The 24,201-nt window shown below is 57.2% G+C and overlaps 1 protein-coding gene across 1 annotated transcript in view; it reads right to left on the reverse strand.

Moving 5' to 3' along the window:
• Positions 1-2,502: 2,502 nt before the first annotated feature.
• The window catches only part of KIF1C (kinesin family member 1C), a 40,157-nt gene continuing 18,458 nt past the window's right edge, over positions 2,503-24,201 (reverse strand). Inside the window, exons 6-22 of the mRNA XM_077261551.1 lie at positions 22,241-22,306; positions 21,966-22,144; positions 20,477-20,588; positions 20,321-20,398; positions 12,548-12,613; positions 12,230-12,305; positions 12,076-12,154; positions 11,860-11,990; positions 11,477-11,756; positions 8,210-8,285; positions 8,044-8,123; positions 6,723-6,817; positions 6,308-6,391; positions 5,992-6,175; positions 5,302-5,374; positions 4,642-5,229; positions 2,503-3,929 (exon numbers count right to left, since the gene is read on the reverse strand). Of these exons, the coding sequence (XP_077117666.1) occupies positions 3,222-3,929; positions 4,642-5,229; positions 5,302-5,374; positions 5,992-6,175; positions 6,308-6,391; positions 6,723-6,817; positions 8,044-8,123; positions 8,210-8,285; positions 11,477-11,756; positions 11,860-11,990; positions 12,076-12,154; positions 12,230-12,305; positions 12,548-12,613; positions 20,321-20,398; positions 20,477-20,588; positions 21,966-22,144; positions 22,241-22,306 (2,955 nt within the window). The 3' untranslated portion in view covers positions 2,503-3,221. The remainder of the gene's footprint in view (positions 3,930-4,641; positions 5,230-5,301; positions 5,375-5,991; positions 6,176-6,307; positions 6,392-6,722; positions 6,818-8,043; positions 8,124-8,209; positions 8,286-11,476; positions 11,757-11,859; positions 11,991-12,075; positions 12,155-12,229; positions 12,306-12,547; positions 12,614-20,320; positions 20,399-20,476; positions 20,589-21,965; positions 22,145-22,240; positions 22,307-24,201) is intronic.

The raw sequence follows: 24,201 nt of genomic DNA on the forward strand, positions 1-24,201 counted from the left end.
GTGTGTGACACCGATCCAGCGATGTCTTCACTGGTAACCAGGGTAAACATCGGGTTACTAAGCGCAGGGCCGCGCTTAGTAACCCGATGTTTACCCTGGTTACCAAAAAAAAACAAACAGTACATACTCGCCTTTCGGTGTCCAGGTCCCTTGCCGTCTGCTTCCTGCTCTCACTGACTCCCGGCCGTACAGTGAGAAGTGAGAGCACAGCAGTGACGTCACCGCTGCGCTCTGCTCTCACAGTACGGCGGCTCAGTCAGAGCAGGAAGCAGACGGCAAGGGACCTGGACACCGAAAGGCGAGTATGTAGTGTTTGTTTTTTTTGGTAACCAGGGTAAACATCGGGTTACTAAGCGCGGCCCTGCGCTTAGTAACCCGATGTTTACCCTGGTTACCCGGGTGCTGCAGGGGGACTTCGGCATCGTTGAAGACAGTTTCAACGATGCCGAAGTCGTTCCCCTGATCGTTGGTCGCTGGGGAGAGCGGTCTGTGTGACAGCTCCCCAGCGACCACACAACGACTTACCAACGATCACGGCCAGGTCGTATCGCTGGTCGTGATCGTTGGTAAATCGCTTAGTGAGACGGGGCCTTTACCCTCTTGCTTGAGGGTGTCAATAATGGCCTTCTTGACATCTGTCAGGTCGCTAGTCTTACCCATGATGGGAGTTTTGAGTAATGAACCAGGCAGGGAGTTTTTAAAAGCCTCAGGTATCTTTTGCATGTGTTTAGAGTTAATTAGTTGATTCAGAAGATTAGGGTAATAGGTCGTTTAGAGAACCTTTTCTTGATATGCTAATTTATTGAGACAGGTTTTTTTGGTTTTCAGGAGTTGTATGCCAAAATCATCAGTATTAAAACAATAAAAGACCTGACAAATTTCAGTTGGTGGATAATGAATCTATAATATATGAAAGTTTAATTGTAATCATTACATTATGGTAAATAATGACATTTAACACTATATGCTAATTTTTTGAGAAGGACCTGTATATAGGAGGCTATGTGGGGGCTCATGCTGTGGATATGGAGGCTATGGGAGGGCTCATTATATATAGGCTATGTGGGGGCTCATTATATATAGAGGCTATGTGGAGGGGGGCTCACACTGTATATAGGAGGCTATGTGGTGCTCATGCTGTACATATGGAGGATAGGTGGTGCTCACGTTGTTTATATGGAGGCTATGTGGAGGGGGGCTCACACTGTATATAGGAGGCTATGTGGTGCTCATGCTGTACATATGGAGGATAGGTGGTGCTAACGTTGTTTATATGGAGGCTATGTGGAGGGGGGCTCACACTGTATATAGGAGAGGCTTTATGACGGCTCATTATATATAGGAGGCTATGTGGGGGCTCATTATATATAGAGGCTATGTGGAGGGGGGCTCACACTGTATATAGGAGGCTATGTGGGGGCTCATATATAGAGGCTATGTGGAGGGGGGCTCACACTGTATATAGGAGGCTATGTGGTGCTCATGCTGTACATATGGAGGATAGGTGGTGCTCACGTTGTTTATATGGAGGCTATGTGGAGGGGGGCTCACACTGTATATAGGAGAGGCTTTATGACGGCTCATTATATATAGGAGACTATGTGGGGGCTCATTATATATGGAGGCTATGTGGGAGCTTACACTGTTTATAGGAGGCGATTTGATGGTTGAGTGTATATAGAGGCTATGTGGGGGCTCATACTGTATAATACAGGGGACTGTCAGCATCCTTAATTCTGCTCAATATTAAAGGATAATTAATATTAATCAGAATTAATTTCAGGCTATTGGTTCGGCCTCCACCACCGTCAGTCTCATGTGGCCCTGGCCCAGCCCTGCTTCAGGCTATGCTGCAGGGGACTCCTGAATCCAGCTACTCCTTCCTACGTCACAGTCCGGTGTATCCTGCTGCTGCCAGCGCTGCTGAATCAGGCTACAAACTAAGTTCTGCTGCAAGTTCCTCATTGCATTAAGTCTCTCCTGTTCCTGCTCCTCGAGGACCCATGTGCTGACCATCGCCGCTGAATCACCGCCTCTAGTCCGTGGCCTACTGTTTGGAGAATCCATCTCCAGGAGGGAAAGATCTGCCATCTTCCTACAAAGCACATTCTCCACCATCCACCTCCGTTTCGCCATGGGCTGCATCCTGGGCTTCAGCAAATAGCTTCATCCATCAATATGGTCTGGAAGTTTCAAGTTGTTGTCTCTGTGCCAGTGTGGTGGGGGTCATTATAAGGGTCCGATCGAAATAAATTATTAACTCTGTAACCCCCCTCCCATCGATTCTTGGACAAAGTTTTTACCAAACCCTCCAGCATGAGATCATGAGGCAGTGTCAGATGTGAAGACATAAGAGGGAGGACATGTCCGCTTCCTGGGCAGAGTCATCAGTGCTTCACATGTCCGCCTCTCCTGCCCTCGGGGCAGCTCGGTGTCTCCTAGGGACCCGACCACCGGCCGTACCGCACTTTTCACACCTCCCATTACTCGCGTTCGCTCTGCGGAGTAATCACAAGACACCGGTGACGCCACCGTGCAGCATTGGGCACTTTATTTCTGCACTCAGGTTACAGTCCACAGTATCTATACGACTACAGGTTACTGCAGTGTCCGCCGTGCCGCCCGGCAGTGCCGTGTACACACTCCACCCCCACACACAGGATAAATAGCTATATATCGACCACGTGCAGCGGCGGGAAGTGCAAGGCTACGTGCGGCTTTAGTGTTAACAGGAAGCAAAGGATTCTGGGTAAACTATGGGGTGCAGAACTTCTGCGCTAGTGTTACTGGTCGCGCCGGACGCCAAACATCCAGACCCCCGCCAATATCAGACGAGGCCACGATAGAGGGGCAATCACTGCCCACAGCACAGACCGTGGGAAAACTTCATGTCAGCCATGGTAACAGTGCAAGCTGAGAGCTATATACACCCCGTGCACACACCCACCCTATATACATATACCACCTGTACACAGTATGACAGTGATTACAGTGATTGTATGGATGTGGGGGAGGGGCGACGCGCTCCCCTCATAGCAGCGATCTCCTTCTCAGACACAAAAATCAAGAAAACCAGAAAGAAAAAAAAACATGAAAAGTTCCGGGTGCGAGTCCTTCACTCACGCCCCGCTGTCCGTGGCAGGCGACACGTTCCGTTCCCACCGTTCCTTGCATCCCGCCTTCTCTTCTTCCTCGTTACAACATGCTCAGACCTTCCGTCTTCATACTGGGGTTTCCTGGTCACAGAGGTCAGGGGCAGAGTTCTGACGGCGCATGCGCGGGGGTGCGGTGTAGGGGTGGTACTTGTAGGGGCGCTCCTGCGGGGAGGAGGAGTGACGCTTTGTCGCCTGCGTCCCGCCGTCGCCTTCTCTCCCCTGCGATCTCCTCCGGGGTGGCTGCTCGCCGTTCTGACGGCTGTGGCGATTATTGGGGCGCCGGCCTCGGTTGGAGCCTCCGTCCAGAGAGTTCCGCCTCTGCTGGTGCTCTTCCTCCTCCGGCCGCCAGGGGACATTACGCCTTTCACTGTCTTCCTCCCCGTCGTTCTGCCTCTCGTCTGACCACGGATTGGTCAACTCTTCTACCACGTAGGTGGCCCCCGGAGCCCATGAGAACCGATGCTGTGGATTGCTCTTAAAGGGGAAGCGCAGCTTGCAGTCCAGTGGTGGGATGAACTTGCCAGTGCCGGGGGGTCGGCGGAGGCAGCGATTCACCTGCTGCTGCTGAAGGTTCTGAAATCGGGTTTGCTCTTGTTTTATCCAACGCATCCGACCCCGGCGAAACGTGGCGTCGTCTTCCATCAGCTGAGACACACGCTGGCCCTTTGGAGAATGGTCAGGAGAGGCCTCCCCGCGGCTGCCGGTCACTGGCTCCTCATCATTGGAGCACCAGGTGAAGGGAGGCTCGTCAGAGTCATCGTCAACCATGTCGTCCTGAGAGGAGGAACAAAGGAAGAGGTTACAGGGGACAGACACGGCGTGGGGCTGCACGGAGCGACCCCACGTGTCTAATACACCGGTCACAGCCAGAGCTGCACGGAACGACCCCACGTGTCTAATACACCGGTCACAGCCAGAGCTGCAGCGACGCCACGTGTCTAATGCACCAGTCACATCCAGAGCTGCAGCGACATCAGGACTAATGCACCAGTCACAGCCAGAGCTGCAGCAACGCCACGTGTCTAATGCACCAGTCACAGCCAGAGCTGCAGCTACATCAGGACTAACGCACCAGTCACAGCCAGAGCTGCAGCAACGCCACGTGTCTAATGCACCAGTCACAGCCAGAGCTGCAGCTACATCAGGACTAACGCACCAGTCACAGCCAGAGCTGCAGCGACATCAGGACTAACGCACCAGTCACAGCCAGAGCTGCAGCTACATCAGGACTAACGCACCAGTCACAGCCAGAGCTGCAGCGACATCAGGACTAACGCACCAGTCACATCCAGAGCTGCAGCGACATCAGGACTAATGCACCAGTCACAGCCAGAGCAGCAGCAACCTCACATCTAATGTATCTGAGCTCCCACAATGCACTGGTGAAGATGTAGTATTTGACATGAATTCAGCAGAATTGTGCATGCAGCTCTGGAGGAGACAGTGGGGTCAGGGAGCTGGGATGCTAGCAGCAGCAGTTCCTCACCTGTGTGACGGGCATCACCCGCTCCATCTTCATCATGCGATCTCTCAGCGCCCGGATCTCTTCGTCCTTCATGTTGTTCTGCAGTTTCACCTCCTGCAGGATGTCCGTCAGTTTGTCTATGTGCGCCTTAAGGTCCTGAACGCCCCCCTTGCCCCCATCGTCCTCTTCGCCCACCCCCACGGTGTCCCACACATCCCGAGCCACGGCCTTCCACCACTCCTTCTCGTTGGCGTCCCTCTTGCCGTAGGTGCGGCTCAGCTCCTTCATCTTGATGACGGACATGGCCTCGATCTCCTGCTTGCTGTGCTTGAAGTCGTTCAGGGCCACCTCGTAGCAGATTTCCTTCACCGCCTGCATCTTCAGGTCCGCCAGGGTCAGCCACCGCGGGTCCTTGCCCAGCCGGCGCCGCTGGGGGATCTGATACACTTTGATAGGTTCCCGTCTCTTGCCGCTGCTCGGGAGGCCGCAGCGCCGTACGATGCTCTGCACGCGGCCCGGCGGGACCTTCTCCCGCAGAGAGGTAATGAGACGCCAGCTTTCTTCACACGAGCGCTTGTCAGAGTCATCTCCACTATCCGAATCGCCATACTGCAGGGGAAGGGAGGAATGGGTTAACGACAGTCCAATATGGCGGCTACCTGGTGGAAGAACCACACTCACCAGTCGCTGCTGCTCCAGGGTCAGGTCTGCTTCTTCCTTCTCCCTCTTATACTGGAACTCCAGGTCCTGCAGTCTGGGGAGAAGCAACCATTAATGCCCTTAGTGATAGAGCAGCTGTACCAGCCCTCGATGATGGAGCTCCCCCCCACTGGAGCAGCTGTACGTACCCTCGATGATGGAGCGCCTCCCCCGTTGGAGCAGCTGTACCAGCCCTCGATGATGGAGCTCCCCCCCACTGGAGCAGCTGTACATGCCTTCAGTGATGGAGAAGCTGTACCAGCCCTCTGTGATGGAGCGTCCCCCACTGGAGGTGTACATGCCCTCGATAATGGAGAAGCTGTACCAGCCCTCTGTGATGGAGCGCCTCCCCCGTTGGAGCAGCTGTACCAGCCCTCGATGATGGAGCGCCTCCCCCGTTGGAGCAGCTGTACGTACCCTCGATGATGGAGCTCCCCCCCCCACTGGAGCAGCTGTACATGCCTTCAGTGATGGAGAAGCTGTACCAGCCCTCTGTGATGGAGCGCCCCCCACTGGAGAAGGTGTACATGCCCTCTGTGATGGAGCGCCTCCCCCACTGGAGCAGCTGTACCAGCCTTCGGTGATGGAGCGCCTCCCCCACTGGAGCAGCTGTACCAGCCTTCGGTGATGGAGCGCCCCCCGTTGAGGCAGCGGTACCCGCACCACACTCACCGTTTCTCCATCTCGAGCTTAATATCGATGCCCTGCTTCTCCAGCAGCTCCCGCTGGGCAAAGTTCCAGTCTACGGGTTCAGCCTGGTTCTCCACCACCGCGCTGCTCCGCTCTCGCTCCAGCCGCGCCTGCTCCGGGTGATTAAAGCGGAAGACGTGGTTCTTCCCCATAACTATTCTGTTACCTGCAGAGAGAGAAGGGCATTCACACGCGGCCCCCAGGGGTCAGTCACACGCGACCCACTCCCCCGGGAATCATCAGTATTGGCGCACGTCCAGTCACCATCACTCCCATGTTGAACATCCCGGTTACTGACCTGACTTCAGCACCAGCGGCTCCGTCACTTGCTTCCCGTTCACATAGGTGTCGGCTCCGTCACACGTTTCTAATGTGACAATCACTGCGGCAAAAAGGAGAAAGGAGGTGTGACTGGTGGTGCAAGGTTTACCCCGTATACACTACCAGCCCCGCACAGTTGGGCCATCCATCCACACCCTCCGCCCGCACACGTCCCATTATCTCCATCCATCCACACCCTCCGCCCACGCACCGTCCCATTATCTCCATCCATCCACACCCTCTGCCCCGTCCCACTATCTCCATCCATCCATGCCCTCCACCCGCGCACTGTCCCATTATCTCCATCCATCCACGCCCTCCACCCGCGCACTGTCCCATTATCTCCATCCATCCACGCCCTCCACCCGCGCACTGTCCCATTATCTCCACACCTTCTCCGTTCTCCTTGGTCTTGCAGTGGAAGAGGCAGTGCTGCTCCTTAATGAACTGACCGCTCAACCTGATGTCAACATCCACCTGCCCGACCCTGAAGAAGAAACAGCGAGAGTGAGGGAAAGACAGAAGAAAAAAAGGCAACGAGAGTCCAACAGCTGAGGAAGAGACGGCGAGAGCGAGGGAAAGGAACAGAAGAAAGGCAACGAGAGTCCAACAGCTGAGGAAGAGATGGCGAGAGCGAGGGAAAGGAACAGAAGAAAGGCAACGAGAGTCCAACAGCTGAGGAAGAGACGGCGAGAGCGAGGGAAAGGAACAGAAGAAAGGCAACGAGAGTCCAACAGCTGAGGAAGAGATGGCGAGAGCGAGGGAAAGGAACAGAAGAAAGGCAACGAGAGTCCAACAGCTGAGGAAGAGACGGCGAGAGCGAGGGAAAGAAACAGAAGAAAGGCAACGAGAGTCCAACAGCTGAGGGAGACGGCGAGAGCGATGGAAAGGAACAGAAGAAAGGCAACGAGAGTCCAACAACTGAGGTAGAGACAGCGAGAGCGAGGGAAAGGAACAGAAGAAAGGCAACGAGAGTCCAACAACTGAGGAAGAGACAGCGAGAGTGAGGGAAAGAGACAGAAGAAAAAAAGGCAACGAGAGTCCAACAGCTGAGGAAGAGACGGCGAGAGCGAGGGAAAGGAACAGAAGAAAGGCAACGAGAGTCCAACAGCTGAGGAAGAGACGGCGAGAGCGAGGGAAAGGAACAGAAGAAAGGCAACGAGAGTCCAACAGCTGAGGAAGAGACGGCGAGAGCGAGGGAAAGGAACAGAAGAAAGGCAACGAGAGTCCAACAGCTGAGGGAGACGGCGAGAGCGAGGGAAAGGAACAGAAGAAAGGCAACGAGAGTCCAACAGCTGAGGGAGACGGCGAGAGCGAGGGAGAGAGACGAAGAAAGGCAACGAGAGTCCAACAGCTGAGAAAGACGGTGATTGTGAGTGAAAGGAACAGAAGAAGAGATGGCACGAGACGCCGACCGAGACAAGGAGGAGACTAATGCCACGAGAAGTGGCGAGGTCTCATTCAATGGAAGTCTTCACACAGAGGCTGGACAGAAACTGTCTGAGATGGTTTAGTGACTCCGGCATTGAGCAGAGGGCTGGACACAACAACCCTGGATGTCCCGAAGACCCTGGAGGTCCCTTCCAACTCTCACATTCTAGGATTCTAATAAGAGGGTGAACAGCTGGGGCTGCAGTACCAGGTTCGGCCATGTGTACGGAGGAGCTGGTGGAGGAGAGGGTTAGATCGGCGGCAGCGCGCCGGGGACATTACCGTGTGACACCCTCCTTTATGTGGTACAGGAGGCACTCGGACATCAGGGGGTCTTCATTCAGATTCACCAGGTGCGGGATCTGTGCACAACGTACAGCAGAGGGGTCACATTACGACTGTATGCACCTGGGAGTAGCAAACAATGCCGGGTACAGACCCTGCTTACCGTTTTTGGAGAGAAGACTCCCACAGTGCCGCCATCTTCTCTTAGAGCCACGCCAATCTCCGCTAAAAGCGACTCTCTAATAAGAGAAAGGATTATACTGATTTACCGTCACCGTCTGACAGCTGTCGGCCCCTGCTCCCATCACACACCGCCAGCTGCCTCCTCCAGCTCCCATCACACACCGCCAGCTGCCCGCCCCTGCTCCCATCACACACCGCCAGCTGCCCGCCCCTGCTCCCATCACACACCGCCATCCCCCTGCTCCCATCACACACCACCAGCTGCCTCCCCCTGCTCCCATCACACACCGCCATCCCCCTGCTCCCATCACACACCGCCATCTCCCTGCTCCCATCACACACCGCCATCCCCCTGCTCCCATCACACACCGCCAGCTGCCTCCCCCTGCTCCCATCACACACCGCCATCCCCCTGCTCCCATCACACACCACCAGCTGCCTCCCCCTGCTCCCATCACACACCGCCATCTCCCTGCTCCCATCACACACCGCCATCCCCCTGCTCCCATCACACACCGCCAGCTGCCTCCCCCTGCTCCCATCACACACCGCCATCCCCCTGCTCCCATCACACACCGCCATCCCCCACCCCCTGCTCCCATCACACACCGCCATCCCCCACCCCCTGCTCCCATCACACACCGCCATCCCCCACCCCCTGCTCCCATCACACACCGCCATCCCCCTGCTCCCATCACACACCGCCATCCCCCTGCTCCCATCACACACCGCCATCCCCCTGCTCCCATCACACACCGCCATCTCCCTGCTCCCATCACACACCGCCATCCCCCACCCCCTGCTCCCATCACACACCGCCATCCCCCTGCTCCCATCACACACCGCCAGCTGCCTCCCCCTGCTCCCATCACACACCGCCATCCCCCTGCTCCCATCACACACCGCCATCCCCCTGCTCCCATCACACACCGCCATCCCCCTGCTCCCATCACACACCGCCATCCCCCTGCTCCCATCACACACCGCCAGCCGCCTCCTGCTGCTCCCATCACACACAGCCAGCCGCCTCCTGCTGCTCCCATCACACACAGCCAGCCGCCTCCTCCTGCTCCCATCACACACAGCCAGCCGCCTCCTCCTGCTCCCATCACACACAGCCAGCCACCTCCTCCTGCTCCCATCACACACAGCCAGCCGCCTCCTCCTGCTCCCATCACACACAGCCAGCTGCCTCCTCCCATCACACACAGCCAGCCGCCTCCTCCTGCTCCCATCACACACAGCCAGCCGCCTCCTCCTGCTCCCATCACACACAGCCAGCTGCCTCCTCCCATCACACACAGCCAGCCGCCTCCTCCTGCTCCCATCACACACAGCCAGCTGCCTCCTCCTGCTCCCATCACACACAGCCAGCCGCCTCCTCCTGCTCCCATCACACACAGCCAGCCGCCTCCTCCTGCTCCCATCACACACAGCCAGCCGCCTCCTCCTGCTCCCATCACACACAGCCAGCCGCCTCCTCCTGCTCCCATCACACACAGCCAGCTGCCTCCTCCCATCACACACAGCCAGCCGCCTCCTCCTGCTCCCATCACACACAGCCAGCCGCCTCCTCCTGCTCCCATCACACACAGCTAGCTGCCTCCTCCTGCTCCCATCACACACAGGCAGCTGCCTCCTCCCATCACACACCGCCAGCTGCCTCTTCCTGCTCCCATCACACAGCCCACTGCCTCCTCCAGCTCCCATCACACACAGCCAGCCGCCTCCTCCTGCTCCCATCACACACAGCCAGCTGCCTCCTCCCATCACACACAGCCAGCTGCCTCCTCCTGCTCCCATCACACACAGCCAGCCGCCTCCTCCAGCTCCCATCACACACAGCCAGCTGCCTCCTCCTGCTCCCATCACACACAGCCAGCTGCCTCCTCCAGCTCCCATCACACACAGCCAGCCGCCTCCTCCTGCTCCCATCACACACAGCCAGCCGCCTCCTCCAGCTCCCATCACACACAGCCAGCTGCCTCCTCCTGCTCCCATCACACACAGCCAGCTGCCTCCTCCCATCACAAACCGCCAGCTGCCTCTTCCTGCTCCCATCACACACCGCCAGCTGCCTCCTCCAGCTCCCATCACACACAGCCAGCTGCCTCCTCCCGCTCCCATCACACACAGCCAGCCGCCTCCTCCTGCTCCCATCACACACAGCCAGCCGCCTCCTCCTGCTCCCATCACACACAGCTAGCTGCCTCCTCCTGCTCCCATCACACACAGGCAGCTGCCTCCTCCCATCACACACCGCCAGCTGCCTCTTCCTGCTCCCATCACACAGCCCACTGCCTCCTCCAGCTCCCATCACACACAGCCAGCCGCCTCCTCCTGCTCCCATCACACACAGCCAGCTGCCTCCTCCCATCACACACAGCCAGCCGCCTCCTCCTGCTCCTATCACACACAGCCAGCCGCCTCCTCCTGCTCCCATCACACACAGGCAGCTGCCTCCTCCCATCACACACCGCCAGCTGCCTCTTCCTGCTCCCATCACACAGCCCACTGCCTCCTCCAGCTCCCATCACACACAGCCAGCCGCCTCCTCCTGCTCCAATCACACACAGCCAGCTGCCTCCTCCCATCACACACAGCCAGCCGCCTCCTCCTGCTCCCATCACACACAGCCAGCTGCCTCCTCCCATCACACAGCCAGCCGCCTCCTCCTGCTCCCATCACACACAGCCAGCCGCCTCCTCCTGCTCCCATCACACACAGCCAGCTGCCTCCTCCTGCTCCCATCACACACAGCCAGCCGCCTCCTCCAGCTCCCATCACACACAGCCAGCTGCCTCCTCCTGCTCCCATCACACACAGCCAGCTGCCTCCTCCCATCACAAACCGCCAGCTGCCTCTTCCTGCTCCCATCACACAGCCCACTGCCTCCTCCAGCTCCCTTCACACACAGCCAGCTGCCTCCTCCAGCTCCCATCACACACAGCCAGCTGCCTCCTCCCGCTCCCGTCACACACTGCCAGCTGCCTCTTCCTGCTCCCATCACACACCGCCATCCTCCTCCTCCCATCACACACCGCCAGCTGCCTCCTCCTGCTCCCATCACACACCGCCATCCCCCTCCTCCCATCACACACCGCCAGCTGCCTCCTCCATCTCCCATCACACACAGCCAGCTGCCTCCTCCAGCTCCCATCACAGCCCACTGCCTCCTCCAGCTCCCATCACACACCGCCATCAGCCGCCCGCTCCCATCACACACCGCCATCAGCCGCCCGCCCACCTCTCCATACGTATGGCCTCGGTCTTGCGCAGCTTCTCCTCCCAGGTCTCGTTCAGTTCGGCGATGATCTTCTCCGTCTCCTGCAGCCGCTCCATGGCCTCTTCTGTACAGATGGAGACTTGGTCCTCGGCCTCGTCGTGCAGCTGACCGTTCATGGCGGGGGGCGACGTGGGAGGATCAGGAGGGGGAGGGGAGCCCGGCTCGGATGGTAACGATGGGGGACATACGGAGAATTCCAGAGGGGCGCCGGGTACAGATATTCCATCCTCCAGGGTCAGATCTATGTAAGTATAGGGGAGGTGTAGTAATGGAGGCAGACTAGGGGGCGCTACAGTCCCCGCGGGCCCCGCAGTCCCCACAGTCCCCACGGGCCCCGCACTCACCCGCCAGACCCTGGCTGTGCAGGAGCTGCCGCAGCCGCGCCACCTCCTCTTTCAGCTCCCTGATTAGCTTGGCATTGGGGTCCTCATTAATGATGGCGTTACATTTTATCTGCTTGGCGCGGTCGGCGTAGCTGGTAACAAAGTGCAGGTGGTCACAGTATTCTGCATGCTTCACAGCTGAAATCCCCCAGCATGCCCTGCACCACCAGCACTTACCGGAGGGTGCTCAGCGTCTCCTCGTAGTTTATGTCGGCCGGGCTGAGGGCCGCGATCATCGCCGTACGGGAGTTCCCACCTGCAGCACAGACCCTCATTAGTAGGAGCCCAGGGCCCTATGACAACCCTTCTGGCCACACGTCTTCACACTCACCCAGGTTCTCCTTCAGCAGCCAAGTCAGGGCAGAGTCCCGGTAAGGAATAAAATCAGATTTCTTCTTCTTGGATTGCTGACAACACAAGATTAGTGGCAGCGGTTATGGCGGACGTACCGCGCGGTGGAGAACCCGCCCCCTGGTGGTGACAAGCTGCATACTTACATGTGGCGGTACATCTCCTGCTATGTGACGCGCAGCATTAGAGAGAGACAGAGGTGAGATATGGAGACCCCAATAACCCCCAACACATCAGTGACACGGCCCAGAGATTATAACAGCACTGGAGCGTAATAAGCCGCACAGGGAGCACTCACCATCTCCGCCAGAGCCGAGATCACCTTCCCCAGCGTGGTCAGCGACTTGTTAATGTTCGCTCCTTCCTGCAACATAAAGTCAGGTCAGATGGGGGATGTGTGACTGCCCCTGCTGGAGAGAAGCAGTATGACAGCTCCACAGTCAGGTGAGATAGGGGATATGTGACTGCCCCTGCTGGAGAGAAGCAGTATGACAGCTCCACAGTCAGGTGAGATGGGGGATGTGTGACTGCCCCTGCTGGAGAGAAGCAGTATGACAGCACCACAGTCAGGTGAGATGAGGGATGTGTGACTGCCCCCTGCTGGAGATAAGCAGTATGACAGCTCCGCAGTCAGGTGAGATAGGGATGTGTGACTGCCCCCTGCTGGAGAGGAGCAGTATGACAGCTCCACAGTCAGGTGAGATGGAGGATGTGTGACTGCCCCCTGCTGGAGAGAAGCAGTATGACAGCTCCACAGTCAGGTGAGATAGGGGATATGTGACTGCCCCTGCTGGAGAGAAGCAGTATGACAGCTCCACAGTCAGGTGAGATAGGGGATATGTGACTGCCCCCTGCTGGAGAGAAGCAGTATGACAGCACCACAGTCAGGTGAGATGGGGGATATGTGACTGCCCCCTGCTGGAGAGAAGCAGTATGACAGCACCACAGTCAGGTGAGATGGAGGATGTGTGACTGCCCCTGCTGGAGAGAAGCACTATGACAGCTGTACAGTCAGGTGAGATGGGGGATGTGTGACTGCCCCTGCTGGAGAGGAGCAGTATGACAGCTCCACAGTCAGGTGAGATGGGGGATATGTGACTGCCCCCTGCTGGAGAGAAGCAGTATGACAGCTCCACAGTCAGGTGAGATGGAGGATGTGTGACTGCCCCCTGCTGGAGAGAAGCAGTATGACAGCTCCACAGTCAGGTGAGATGGAGGATGTGTGACTGCCCCCTGCTGGAGAGAAGCAGTATGACAGCTCCACAGTCAGGTGAGATGGGGGATATGTGACTGCCCCCTGCTGGAGAGAAGCAGTATGACAGCTCCACAGTCAGGTGAGATGGGGGATATGTGACTGCCCCCTGCTGGAGAGAAGCAGTATGACAGCTCCACAGTCAGGTGAGATGGGGGATGTGTGACTGCCCCCTGCTGGAGAGAAGCAGTATGACAGCTCCACAGTCAGGTGAGATAGGGGATATGTGACTGCCCCCTGCTGGAGAGAAGCAGTATGACAGCTCCACAGTCAGGTGAGATGGAGGATATGTGACTGCCCCTGCTGGAGAGAAGCAGTATGACAGCTCCACAGTCAGGTGAGATAGGGATGTGTGACTGCCCCTGCTGGAGAGAAGCAGTATGACAGCTCCACAGTCAGGTGAGATGGGGGATATGTGACTGCCCCCTGCTGGAGAGAAGCAGTATGACAGCTCCACAGTCAGGTGAGATGGGGGATGTGTGACTGCCCCCTGCTGGAGAGAAGCAGTATGACAGCTCCACAGTCAGGTGAGATAGGGGATATGTGACTGCCCCCTGCTGGAGAGAAGCAGTATGACAGCTCCACAGTCAGGTGAGATGGAGGATATGTGACTGCCCCTGCTGGAGAGAAGCAGTATGACAGCTCCACAGTCAGGTGAGATAGGGATGTGTGACTGCCCCTGCTGGAGAGAAGCAGTATGACAGCTCCACAGTCAGGTGAGATGGGGGATGTGTGACTGCCCCTGCTGGAGAGAAGCACTATGACAGCTGTACAGTCAGGTGAGATGGGGGATGTGTGACTGCCCCCTGCTGGAGAGAAGCAGTATGACAGCTCCACAGTCAGGTGAGATAGGGGATATGTGACTGCCCCTGCTGGAGAGAAGCAGTATGACAGCACCACAGTCAGGTGAGATGGGGGATGTGTGACTGCTCCTGCTGGAGAGAAGCAGTATGACAGCTCCACAGTCAGGTGAGATGGGGGATGTGTGACTGCCCCCTGCTGGAGAGAAGCAGTATGACAGCTCCACAGTCAGGTGAGATAGGGGATATGTGACTGCCCCTGCTGGAGAGAAGCAGTATGACAGCACCACAGTCAGGTGAGATGGGGGATGTGTGACTGCCCCTGCTGGAGAGAAGCACTATGACAGCTGTACAGTCAGGTGAGATGGGGGATGTGTGACTGCCCCTGCTGGAGAGGAGCAGTATGACAGCTCCACAGTCAGGTGAGATGGGGGATATGTGACTGCCCCCTGCTGGAGAGAAGCAGTATGACAGCTCCACAGTCAGGTGAGATGGAGGATGTGTGACTGCCCCCTGCTGGAGAGAAGCAGTATGACAGCTCCACAGTCAGGTGAGATGGAGGATGTGTGACTGCCCCCTGCTGGAGAGAAGCAGTATGACAGCTCCACAGTCAGGTGAGATGGGGGATATGTGACTGCCCCCTGCTGGAGAGAAGCAGTATGACAGCTCCACAGTCAGGTGAGATGGGGGATATGTGACTGCCCCCTGCTGGAGAGAAGCAGTATGACAGCTCCACAGTCAGGTGAGATGGGGGATGTGTGACTGCCCCCTGCTGGAGAGAAGCAGTATGACAGCTCCACAGTCAGGTGAGATAGGGGATATGTGACTGCCCCCTGCTGGAGAGAAGCAGTATGACAGCTCCACAGTCAGGTGAGATGGAGGATATGTGACTGCCCCTGCTGGAGAGAAGCAGTATGACAGCTCCACAGTCAGGTGAGATAGGGATGTGTGACTGCCCCTGCTGGAGAGAAGCAGTATGACAGCTCCACAGTCAGGTGAGATGGGGGATATGTGACTGCCCCCTGCTGGAGAGAAGCAGTATGACAGCTCCACAGTCAGGTGAGATGGGGGATGTGTGACTGCCCCCTGCTGGAGAGAAGCAGTATGACAGCTCCACAGTCAGGTGAGATAGGGGATATGTGACTGCCCCCTGCTGGAGAGAAGCAGTATGACAGCTCCACAGTCAGGTGAGATGGAGGATATGTGACTGCCCCTGCTGGAGAGAAGCAGTATGACAGCTCCACAGTCAGGTGAGATAGGGATGTGTGACTGCCCCTGCTGGAGAGAAGCAGTATGACAGCTCCACAGTCAGGTGAGATGGGGGATGTGTGACTGCCCCTGCTGGAGAGAAGCACTATGACAGCTGTACAGTCAGGTGAGATGGGGGATGTGTGACTGCCCCCTGCTGGAGAGAAGCAGTATGACAGCACCACAGTCAGGTGAGATGGGGGATGTGTGACTGCCCCCTGCTGGAGAGAAGCAGTATGACAGCACCACAGTCAGGTGAGATGGGGGATGTGTGACTGCCCCTGCTGGAGAGAAGCAGTATGACAGCTCCACAGTCAGGTGAGATGGGGGATGTGTGACTGCTCCTGCTGGAGAGAAGCAGTATGACAGCTCCACAGTCAGGTGAGATGGAGGATGTGTGACTGCCCCTGCTGGAGAGAAGCAGTATGACAGCACCACAGTCAGGTGAGATGGGGGATGTGTGACTGCTCCTGCTGGAGAGAAGCAGTATGACAGCTCCACAGTCAGGTGAGATGGGGGATGTGTGACTGCCCCCTGCTGGAGAGAAGCAGTATGACAGCACCACAGTCAGGTGAGATGGGGGATGTGTGACTGCCCCCTGCTGGAGAGAAGCAGTATGACAGTTCCACAGTCAGGTGAGATGGGGGATGTGTGACTGCTCCTGCTGGAGAGAAGCAGTATGACAGCACCACAGTCAGGTGAGATGGGGGATGTGTGACTGCCCCCTGCTGGAGAGAAGCAGTATGACAGCACCACAGTCAGGTGAGATGGGGGATGTGTGACTGCCCCCTGCTGGAGAGAAGCAGTATGACAGCTCCACAGTCAGGTGAGATGGAGGATGTGTGACTGCCCCTGCTGGAGAGAAGCAGTATGACAGCTCCACAGTCAGGTGAGATGGGGGATGTGTGACTGCCCCCTGCTGGAGAGAAGCAGTATGACAGCACCACAGTCAGGTGAGATGGGGGATGTGTGACTGCCCCCTGCTGGAGAGAAGCAGTATGACAGCTCCACAGTCAGGTGAGATGGGGGATGTGTGACTGCTCCTGCTGGAGAGAAGCAGTATGACAGCACCACAGTCAGGTGAGATGGGGGATGTGTGACTGCCCCCTGCTGGAGAGAAGCAGTATGACAGCACCACAGTCAGGTGAGATGGGGGATGTGTGACTGCTCCTGCTGGAGAGAAGCAGTATGACAGCTCCACAGTCAGGTGAGATGGGGGATGTGTGACTGCCCCTGCTGGAGAGAAGCAGTATGACAGCTCCACAGTCAGGTGAGATGGGGGATGTGTGACTACCCCTGCTGGAGAGAAGCAGTATGACAGCTCCACAGTCAGGTGAGATGGGGGATGTGTGACTGCTCCTGCTGGAGAGAAGCAGTATGACAGCTGTACAGTCAGGTGAGATGGGGGATGTGTGACTGCCCCCTGCTGGAGAGAAGCAGTATGACAGCACCACAGTCAGGTGAGATGGGGGATGTGTGACTGCCCCCTGCTGGAGAGAAGCAGTATGACAGCACCACAGTCAGGTGAGATGGGGGATGTGTGACTGCTCCTGCTGGAGAGAAGCAGTATGACAGCTCCACAGTCAGGTGAGATGGGGGATGTGTGACTGCCCCTGCTGGAGAGAAGCAGTATGACAGCTCCACAGTCAGGTGAGATGGGGGATGTGTGACTACCCCTGCTGGAGAGAAGCAGTATGACAGCTCCACAGTCAGGTGAGATGGGGGATGTGTGACTGCTCCTGCTGGAGAGAAGCAGTATGACAGCTGTACAGTCAGGTGAGATGGGGGATGTGTGACTGCCCCCTGCTGGAGAGAAGCAGTATGACAGCACCACAGTCAGGTGAGATGGGGGATGTGTGACTGCCCCCTGCTGGAGAGAAGCAGTATGACAGCACCACAGTCAGGTGAGATGGGGGATGTGTGACTGCTCCTGCTGGAGAGAAGCAGTATGACAGCTCCACAGTCAGGTGAGATGGGGGATGTGTGACTGCCCCTGCTGGAGAGAAGCAGTATGACAGCTCCACAGTCAGGTGAGATGGGGGATGTGTGACTGCCCCCTGCTGGAGAGAAGCAGTATGACAGCTCCACAGTCAGGTGAGATGGGGGATGTGTGACTACCCCCTGCTGGAGAGAAGCAGTATGACAGCTCCACAGTCAGGTGAGATGGGGGATGTGTGACTGCCCCCTGCTGGAGAGAAGCAGTATGACAGCTCCACAGTCAGGTGAGATGGGGGATGTGTGACTGCCCCTGCTGGAGAGAAGCAGTATGACAGCACCACAGTCAGGTGAGATAGGGGATATGTGACTGCCCCCTGCTGGAGAGAAGCAGTATGACAGCACCACAGTCAGGTGAGATGGGGGATGTGTGACTGCCCCTGCTGGAGAGAAGCAGTATGACAGCTCCACAGTCAGGTGAGATGGGGGATGTGTGACTACCCCCTGCTGGAGAGAAGCAGTATGACAGCTCCACAGTCAGGTGAGATGGGGGATGTGTGACTGCCCCCTGCTGGAGAGAAGCAGTATGACAGCACCACAGTCAGGTGAGATGGGGGATGTGTGACTGCCCCTGCTGGAGAGAAGCAGTATGACAGCTCCACAGTCAGGTGAGATGGGGGATGTGTGACTACCCCCTGCTGGAGAGAAGCAGTATGACAGCTCCACAGTCAGGTGAGATGGGGGATGTGTGACTGCCCCCTGCTGGAGAGAAGCAGTATGACAGCTCCACAGTCAGGTGAGATGGGGGATGTGTGACTGCCCCCTGCTGGAGAGAAGCAGTATGACAGCACCACAGTCAGGTGAGATGGGGGATGTGTGACTGCCCCCTGCTGGAGAGAAGCAGTATGACAGCTCCACAGTCAGGTGAGATGGGGGATGTGTGACTGCTCCTGCTGGAGAGAAGCAGTATGACAGCTCCACAGTCAGGTGAGATGGAGGATATGTGACTGCCCCTGCTGGAGAGAAGCAGTATGACAGCACCACAGTCAGGTGAGATGGGGGATGTGTGACTACCCCCTGCTGGAGAGAAGCAGTATGACAGCTCCACAGTCAGGTGAGATGGGGGATGTGTGACTGCCCCCTGCTGGAGAGAAGCAGTATGACAGCACCACAGTCAGGTGAGATGGGGGATGTGTGACTGCTCCTGCTGGAGAGAAGCAGTATGACAGCTCCACAGTCAGGTGAGATGGGGGATGTGTGACTGCCCCTGCTGGAGAGAAGCAGTATGACAGCTCCAGTCAGGTGAGATGGGGGATGTGTGACTACCCCTGCTGGAGAGAAGCAGTATGACAGCTCCACAGTCAGGTGAGATGGGGGATGTGTGACTGCTCCTGCTGGAGAGAAGCAGTATGACAGCTGTACAGTCAGGTGAGATGGGGGATGTGTGACTGCCCCCTGCTGGAGAGAAGCAGTATGACAGCTCCACAGTCAGGTGAGATGGGGGATATGTGACTGCCCCCTGCTGGAGAGAAGCAGTATGACAGCTCCACAGTCAGGTGAGATGGGGGATGTGTGACTGCTCCTGCTGGAGAGAAGCAGTATGACAGCTCCACAGTCAGGTGAGATGGGGGATGTGTGACTGCTCCTGCTGGAGAGAAGCAGTATGACAGCTCCACAGTCAGGTGAGATGGGGGATGTGTGACTGCCCCCTGCTGGAGAGAAGCAGTATGACAGCACCACAGTCAGGTGAGATGGGGGATGTGTGACTGCCCCCTGCTGGAGAGAAGCAGTATGACAGCACCACAGTCAGGTGAGATGGGGGATGTGTGACTGCTCCTGCTGGAGAGAAGCAGTATGACAGCTCCACAGTCAGGTGAGATGGGGGATGTGTGACTGCCCCCTGCTGGAGAGAAGCAGTATGACAGCTCCACAGTCAGGTGAGATGGGGGATATGTGACTGCCCCCTGCTGGAGAGAAGCAGTATGACAGCTCCACAGTCAGGTGAGATGGGGGATGTGTGACTACCCCCTGCTGGAGAGAAGCAGTATGACAGCTCCACAGTCAGGTGAGATGGGGGATGTGTGACTGCCCCCTGCTGGAGAGAAGCAGTATGACAGCTCCACAGTCAGGTGAGATGGGGGATGTGTGACTGCCCCCTGCTGGAGAGAAGCAGTATGACAGCACCACAGTCAGGTGAGATAGGGGATGTGTGACTGCCCCTGCTGGAGAGAAGCAGTATGACAGCTCCACAGTCAGGTGAGATGGGGGATGTGTGACTACCCCCTGCTGGAGAGAAGCAGTATGACAGCTCCACAGTCAGGTGAGATGGGGGATGTGTGACTGCCCCTGCTGGAGAGAAGCAGTATGACAGCTCCACAGTCAGGTGAGATGAGGGATGTGTGACTGCCCCCTGCTGGAGAGAAGCAGTATGACAGCTCCACAGTCAGGTGAGATGGGGGATATGTGACTGCCCCCTGCTGGAGAGAAGCAGTATGACAGCTCCACAGTCAGGTGAGATGGGGGATATGTGACTGCCCCCTGCTGGAGAGAAGCAGTATGACAGCTCCACAGTCAGGTGAGATGGGGGATGTGTGACTGCCCCTGCTGGAGAGAAGCAGTATGACAGCACCACAGTCAGGTGAGATGGAGGATGTGTGACTGCCCCTGCTGGAGAGAAGCAGTATGACAGCTCCACAGTCAGGTGAGATGGGGGATGTGTGACTGCCCCCTGCTGGAGAGAAGCAGTATGACAGCTCCACAGTCAGGTGAGATGGGGGATGTGTGACTGCCCCTGCTGGAGAGAAGCAGTATGACAGCTGAGGGGCCGATCACTCACCTTCAGACGGGTTCCTTTGGCTCCAGAAGAATCCGCTCTCTCACTTCCGGCTAAATCCACCAGGCTGATCTTGCTGACCTGCGGCACAAAGAGGGAGAAGCTGAAGTGATCTGTGTCTCCAGGCAGCAGGGAAGTTGTCCTGTGTCCGCTGCTCACCTTCTCCGTGTCCAGGTTGGTCATTTCATCGTGTCTCTTCTGGGTGAAGACGATGGTGAAGACGGCGTGTGATCGACTGCTGGTCTCATTCATATTGGTGGCAGCGACCGTCCTGTGCAGACACAATGTGGGGGAGGGGTGAGGGGGAGCGGGCGGAGATACGCGGGGGCAAGCGAACAAAGACGTGGAGGGAGAAGCCATCAGAGCGAGGGAGGAGACGAGGAAGGAGGAGACGAGGAAGGAGGAGACGAGGAAGGAGGAGACGAGGAAGGAGGAGACGAGGAAGGAGGAGACGAGGAAGGAGGAGACGAGGAAGGAGGAGACGAGGAAGGAGGAGACGTCACGGCGAGCGGAGATATGTGGAGGGAGAAGCCATCAGAGCGAGGGAGGAGACGAGGAAGGAGGAGGCGAGGAAGGAGGAGGCGAGGAAGGAGGAGGCGAGGAAGGAGGAGGCGAGGAAGGAGGAGGCGAGGAAGGAGGAGGCGAGGAAGGAGGAGGCGAGGAAGGAGGAGGCGAGGAAGGAGGAGGCGAGGAAGGAGGAGGCGAGGAAGGAGGAGGCGAGGAAGGAGGAGGCGAGGAAGGAGGAGGCGAGGAAGGAGGAGGCGAGGAAGGAGGAGGCGAGGAAGGAGGAGGCGAGGAAGGAGGAGGCGAGGAAGGAGGAGGCGAGGAAGGAGGAGGCGAGGAAGGAGGAGGCGAGGAAGGAGGAGGCGAGGAAGGAGGAGACGAGGAAGGAGGAGACGAGGAAGGAGGAGACGTCACGGCGAGCGGAGATATGTGGAGGGAGGAGCGGTCAGAGCGAGCGGAGAGACGAGGAGGAAGGAGCGGTCAGAGTGAGTGGAGAGACGAGGGAGGAAGAAGCGGTCAGAGCGAGTGGAGAGACGAGGAGGAAGGAGCGGTCAGAGTGAGTGGAGAGACGAGGAGGAAGGAACGGTCAGAGTGAGCGGAGAGACGAGGGAGGAAGGAGCGGTCAGAGCGAGTGGAGAGACGTGGAGGAAGGAGCGGTCAGAGTGAGTGGAGAGACGTGGAGGAAGGAGCGGTCAGAGTGAGTGGAGAGACGAGGAGGAAGGAACGGTCAGAGTGAGCGGAGAGACGAGGGAGGAAGGAGCGGTCAGAGCGAGTGGAGAGACGAGGGAGGAAGGAGCGGTCAGAGCGAGTGGAGAGACGAGGAGGAAGGAGCGGTCAGAGTGAGCGGAGAGACGAGGAGGAAGGAGCGGTCAGAGCGAGCGGAGAGACGAGGAGGAAGGAGCGGTCAGAGCGAGTGGAGAGACGAGGAGGAAGGAGCGGTCAGAGCGAGCGGAGAGACGAGGAGGAAGGAGCGGTCAGAGCGAGCGGAGAGACGAGGAGGAAGGAGCGGTCAGAGTGAGTGGAGAGACGCGGGGTGGGAATAGTCAGAGTGAGCAGAGAACGTGCAGTGGGAGTAGTCGGAGCGAGCGGGTAGGGGGGGTGAGATGTCGGAGCAGTAAGACGCGGGACCCTCCCTAGACGTTACCTGGCCTTGTTCCCACAGTCCATGAGGTCGGCGATGTCATTGTAGGAGGTGACGGCCAGCTTGGACAGATCCTCCACGTACGGGCCCAGGATCGGATGCTCCCGCACTCTTAAGTTACCTTTGCTTTTTGGGCGCAGCAGATCCCGGACCCGCTCACAATAGATCTCCATGTAACTGACCTGGCGGGAGTGAGAGTGGAGCAGTGTAACACACGTACTGTACATACGTACTGTATACACCCCGCACCTATACACTGTGTACGCCATAGCCATTACCTCCACGGAGCAGGACAGGTGAGGACTCGGATTCTCAGATATTCGGGTAAATAAATCTTCACATAACTGAAATCAGAGGAGAAAGCGTTCAGGATCAGGGGCGACATCACTGCAGGCTCACAATACTCACTAACCCCTGGATAACATTCTGGAGGGGTGCGGTTTCTGAAATGGCGTCACTTGTGGGGGGGTTTGCACTGTTTAGACACATCAGGGGGTCTCCAAACCTGACATGGCGTCCGATAATTATTCCAGCAAAATTTACATTATTAAAAATGAAATGGCGCTGATGAAGGAGATCTCCACCGCTCCGAAATACACGAGCAGCGATACATCATTGTGACCCGAACACTACGATACTTCACAGAGGACAGGAATAGGACGATGTGACCCGCAGTCAGGAGAAAGGAACACCACGAGACATGTCAGAAGCACCTACTGCGGGCACAGACCGATCCTCCGTATGTGGGGAGGAAACGGCGTGTATCGCCACGAAGGCTTCATCAGGAGTAAGAAGAGGGGTCAGCGGCTCCCACCGGTGCACACTGGAGGAATGTGTAGTGCCCAGCGTCACTGACTGTGTGCGGCCGGAGCCAGCCACTGCACAGGGGGATAATCCCATACTACCCCTGTACACACGGTGCCATCACCTCCATACCTGGGGGATAATCCCATACTACCCCTGTACACAGGGTGTCACCACCTCCATACCTGGGGGATAATCCCATACTACCCCTGTACACACGGTGTCACCACCTCCATACCTGGGGATAATCCCATACTACCCCTGTACACACGGTGTCATCACCTCCATACCTGGGGGATAATCCCATACTACCCCTGTACACACGGTGCCATCACCTCCATACCTGGGGATAATCCCATACTACCCCTGTACACACGGTGTCATCACCTCCATACCTGGGGATAATCCCATACTACCCCTGTACACAGGGTGCCATCACCTCCATACCTGGGGATAATCCCATACTACCCCTGTACACACGGTGCCATCACCTCCATACCTGGGGGATAATCCCATACTACCCCTGTACACATGGTGCCATCACCTCCATACCTGGGGGATAATCCCATACTACCCCTGTACACACGGTGCCATCACCTCCATACCTGGGGGATAATCCCATACTACCCCTGTACACAGGGTGCCATCACCTCCATACCTGGGGATAATCCCATACTACCCCTGTACACACGGTGCCATCACCTCCATACCTGGGGGATAATCCCATACTACCCCTGTACACACGGTGTCATCACCTCCATACCTGGGGGATAATCCCATACTACCCCTGTACACACGGTGCCATCACCTCCATACCTGGGGGATAATCCCATACTACCCCTGTACACACGGTGCCATCACCTCCATACCTGGGGGATAATCCCATACTACCCCTGTACACACGGTGCCATCACCTCCATACCTGGGGGATAATCCCATACTACCCCTGTACACACGGTGTCATCACCTCCATACCTGGGGGATAATCCCATACTACCCCTGTACACACGGTGCCATCACCTCCATACCTGGGGGATAATCCCATACTACCCCTGTACACACGGTGTCATCACCTCCATACCTGGGGGATAATCCCATACTACCCCTGTACACAGGGTGCCATCACCTCCATACCTGGGGGATAATCCCATACTACCCCTGTACACACGGTGCCATCACCTCCATACCTGGGGGATAATCCCATACTACCCCTGTACACAGGTAGCCACCACCTCCATACCTGGGGGATAATCCCATACTACCCCTGTACACACGGTGTCACCACCTCCATACCTGGGGGATAATCCCATACTACCCCTGTACACACGGTGTCACCACCTCCATACCTGGGGATAATCCCATACTACCCCTGTACACACGGTGCCATCACCTCCATACCTGGGGGATAATCCCATACTACCCCTGTACACACGGT

This window comes from Ranitomeya variabilis, chromosome 5, assembly GCF_051348905.1.
Source record: "Ranitomeya variabilis isolate aRanVar5 chromosome 5, aRanVar5.hap1, whole genome shotgun sequence".
Taxonomy (NCBI): domain Eukaryota; kingdom Metazoa; phylum Chordata; class Amphibia; order Anura; family Dendrobatidae; genus Ranitomeya; species Ranitomeya variabilis.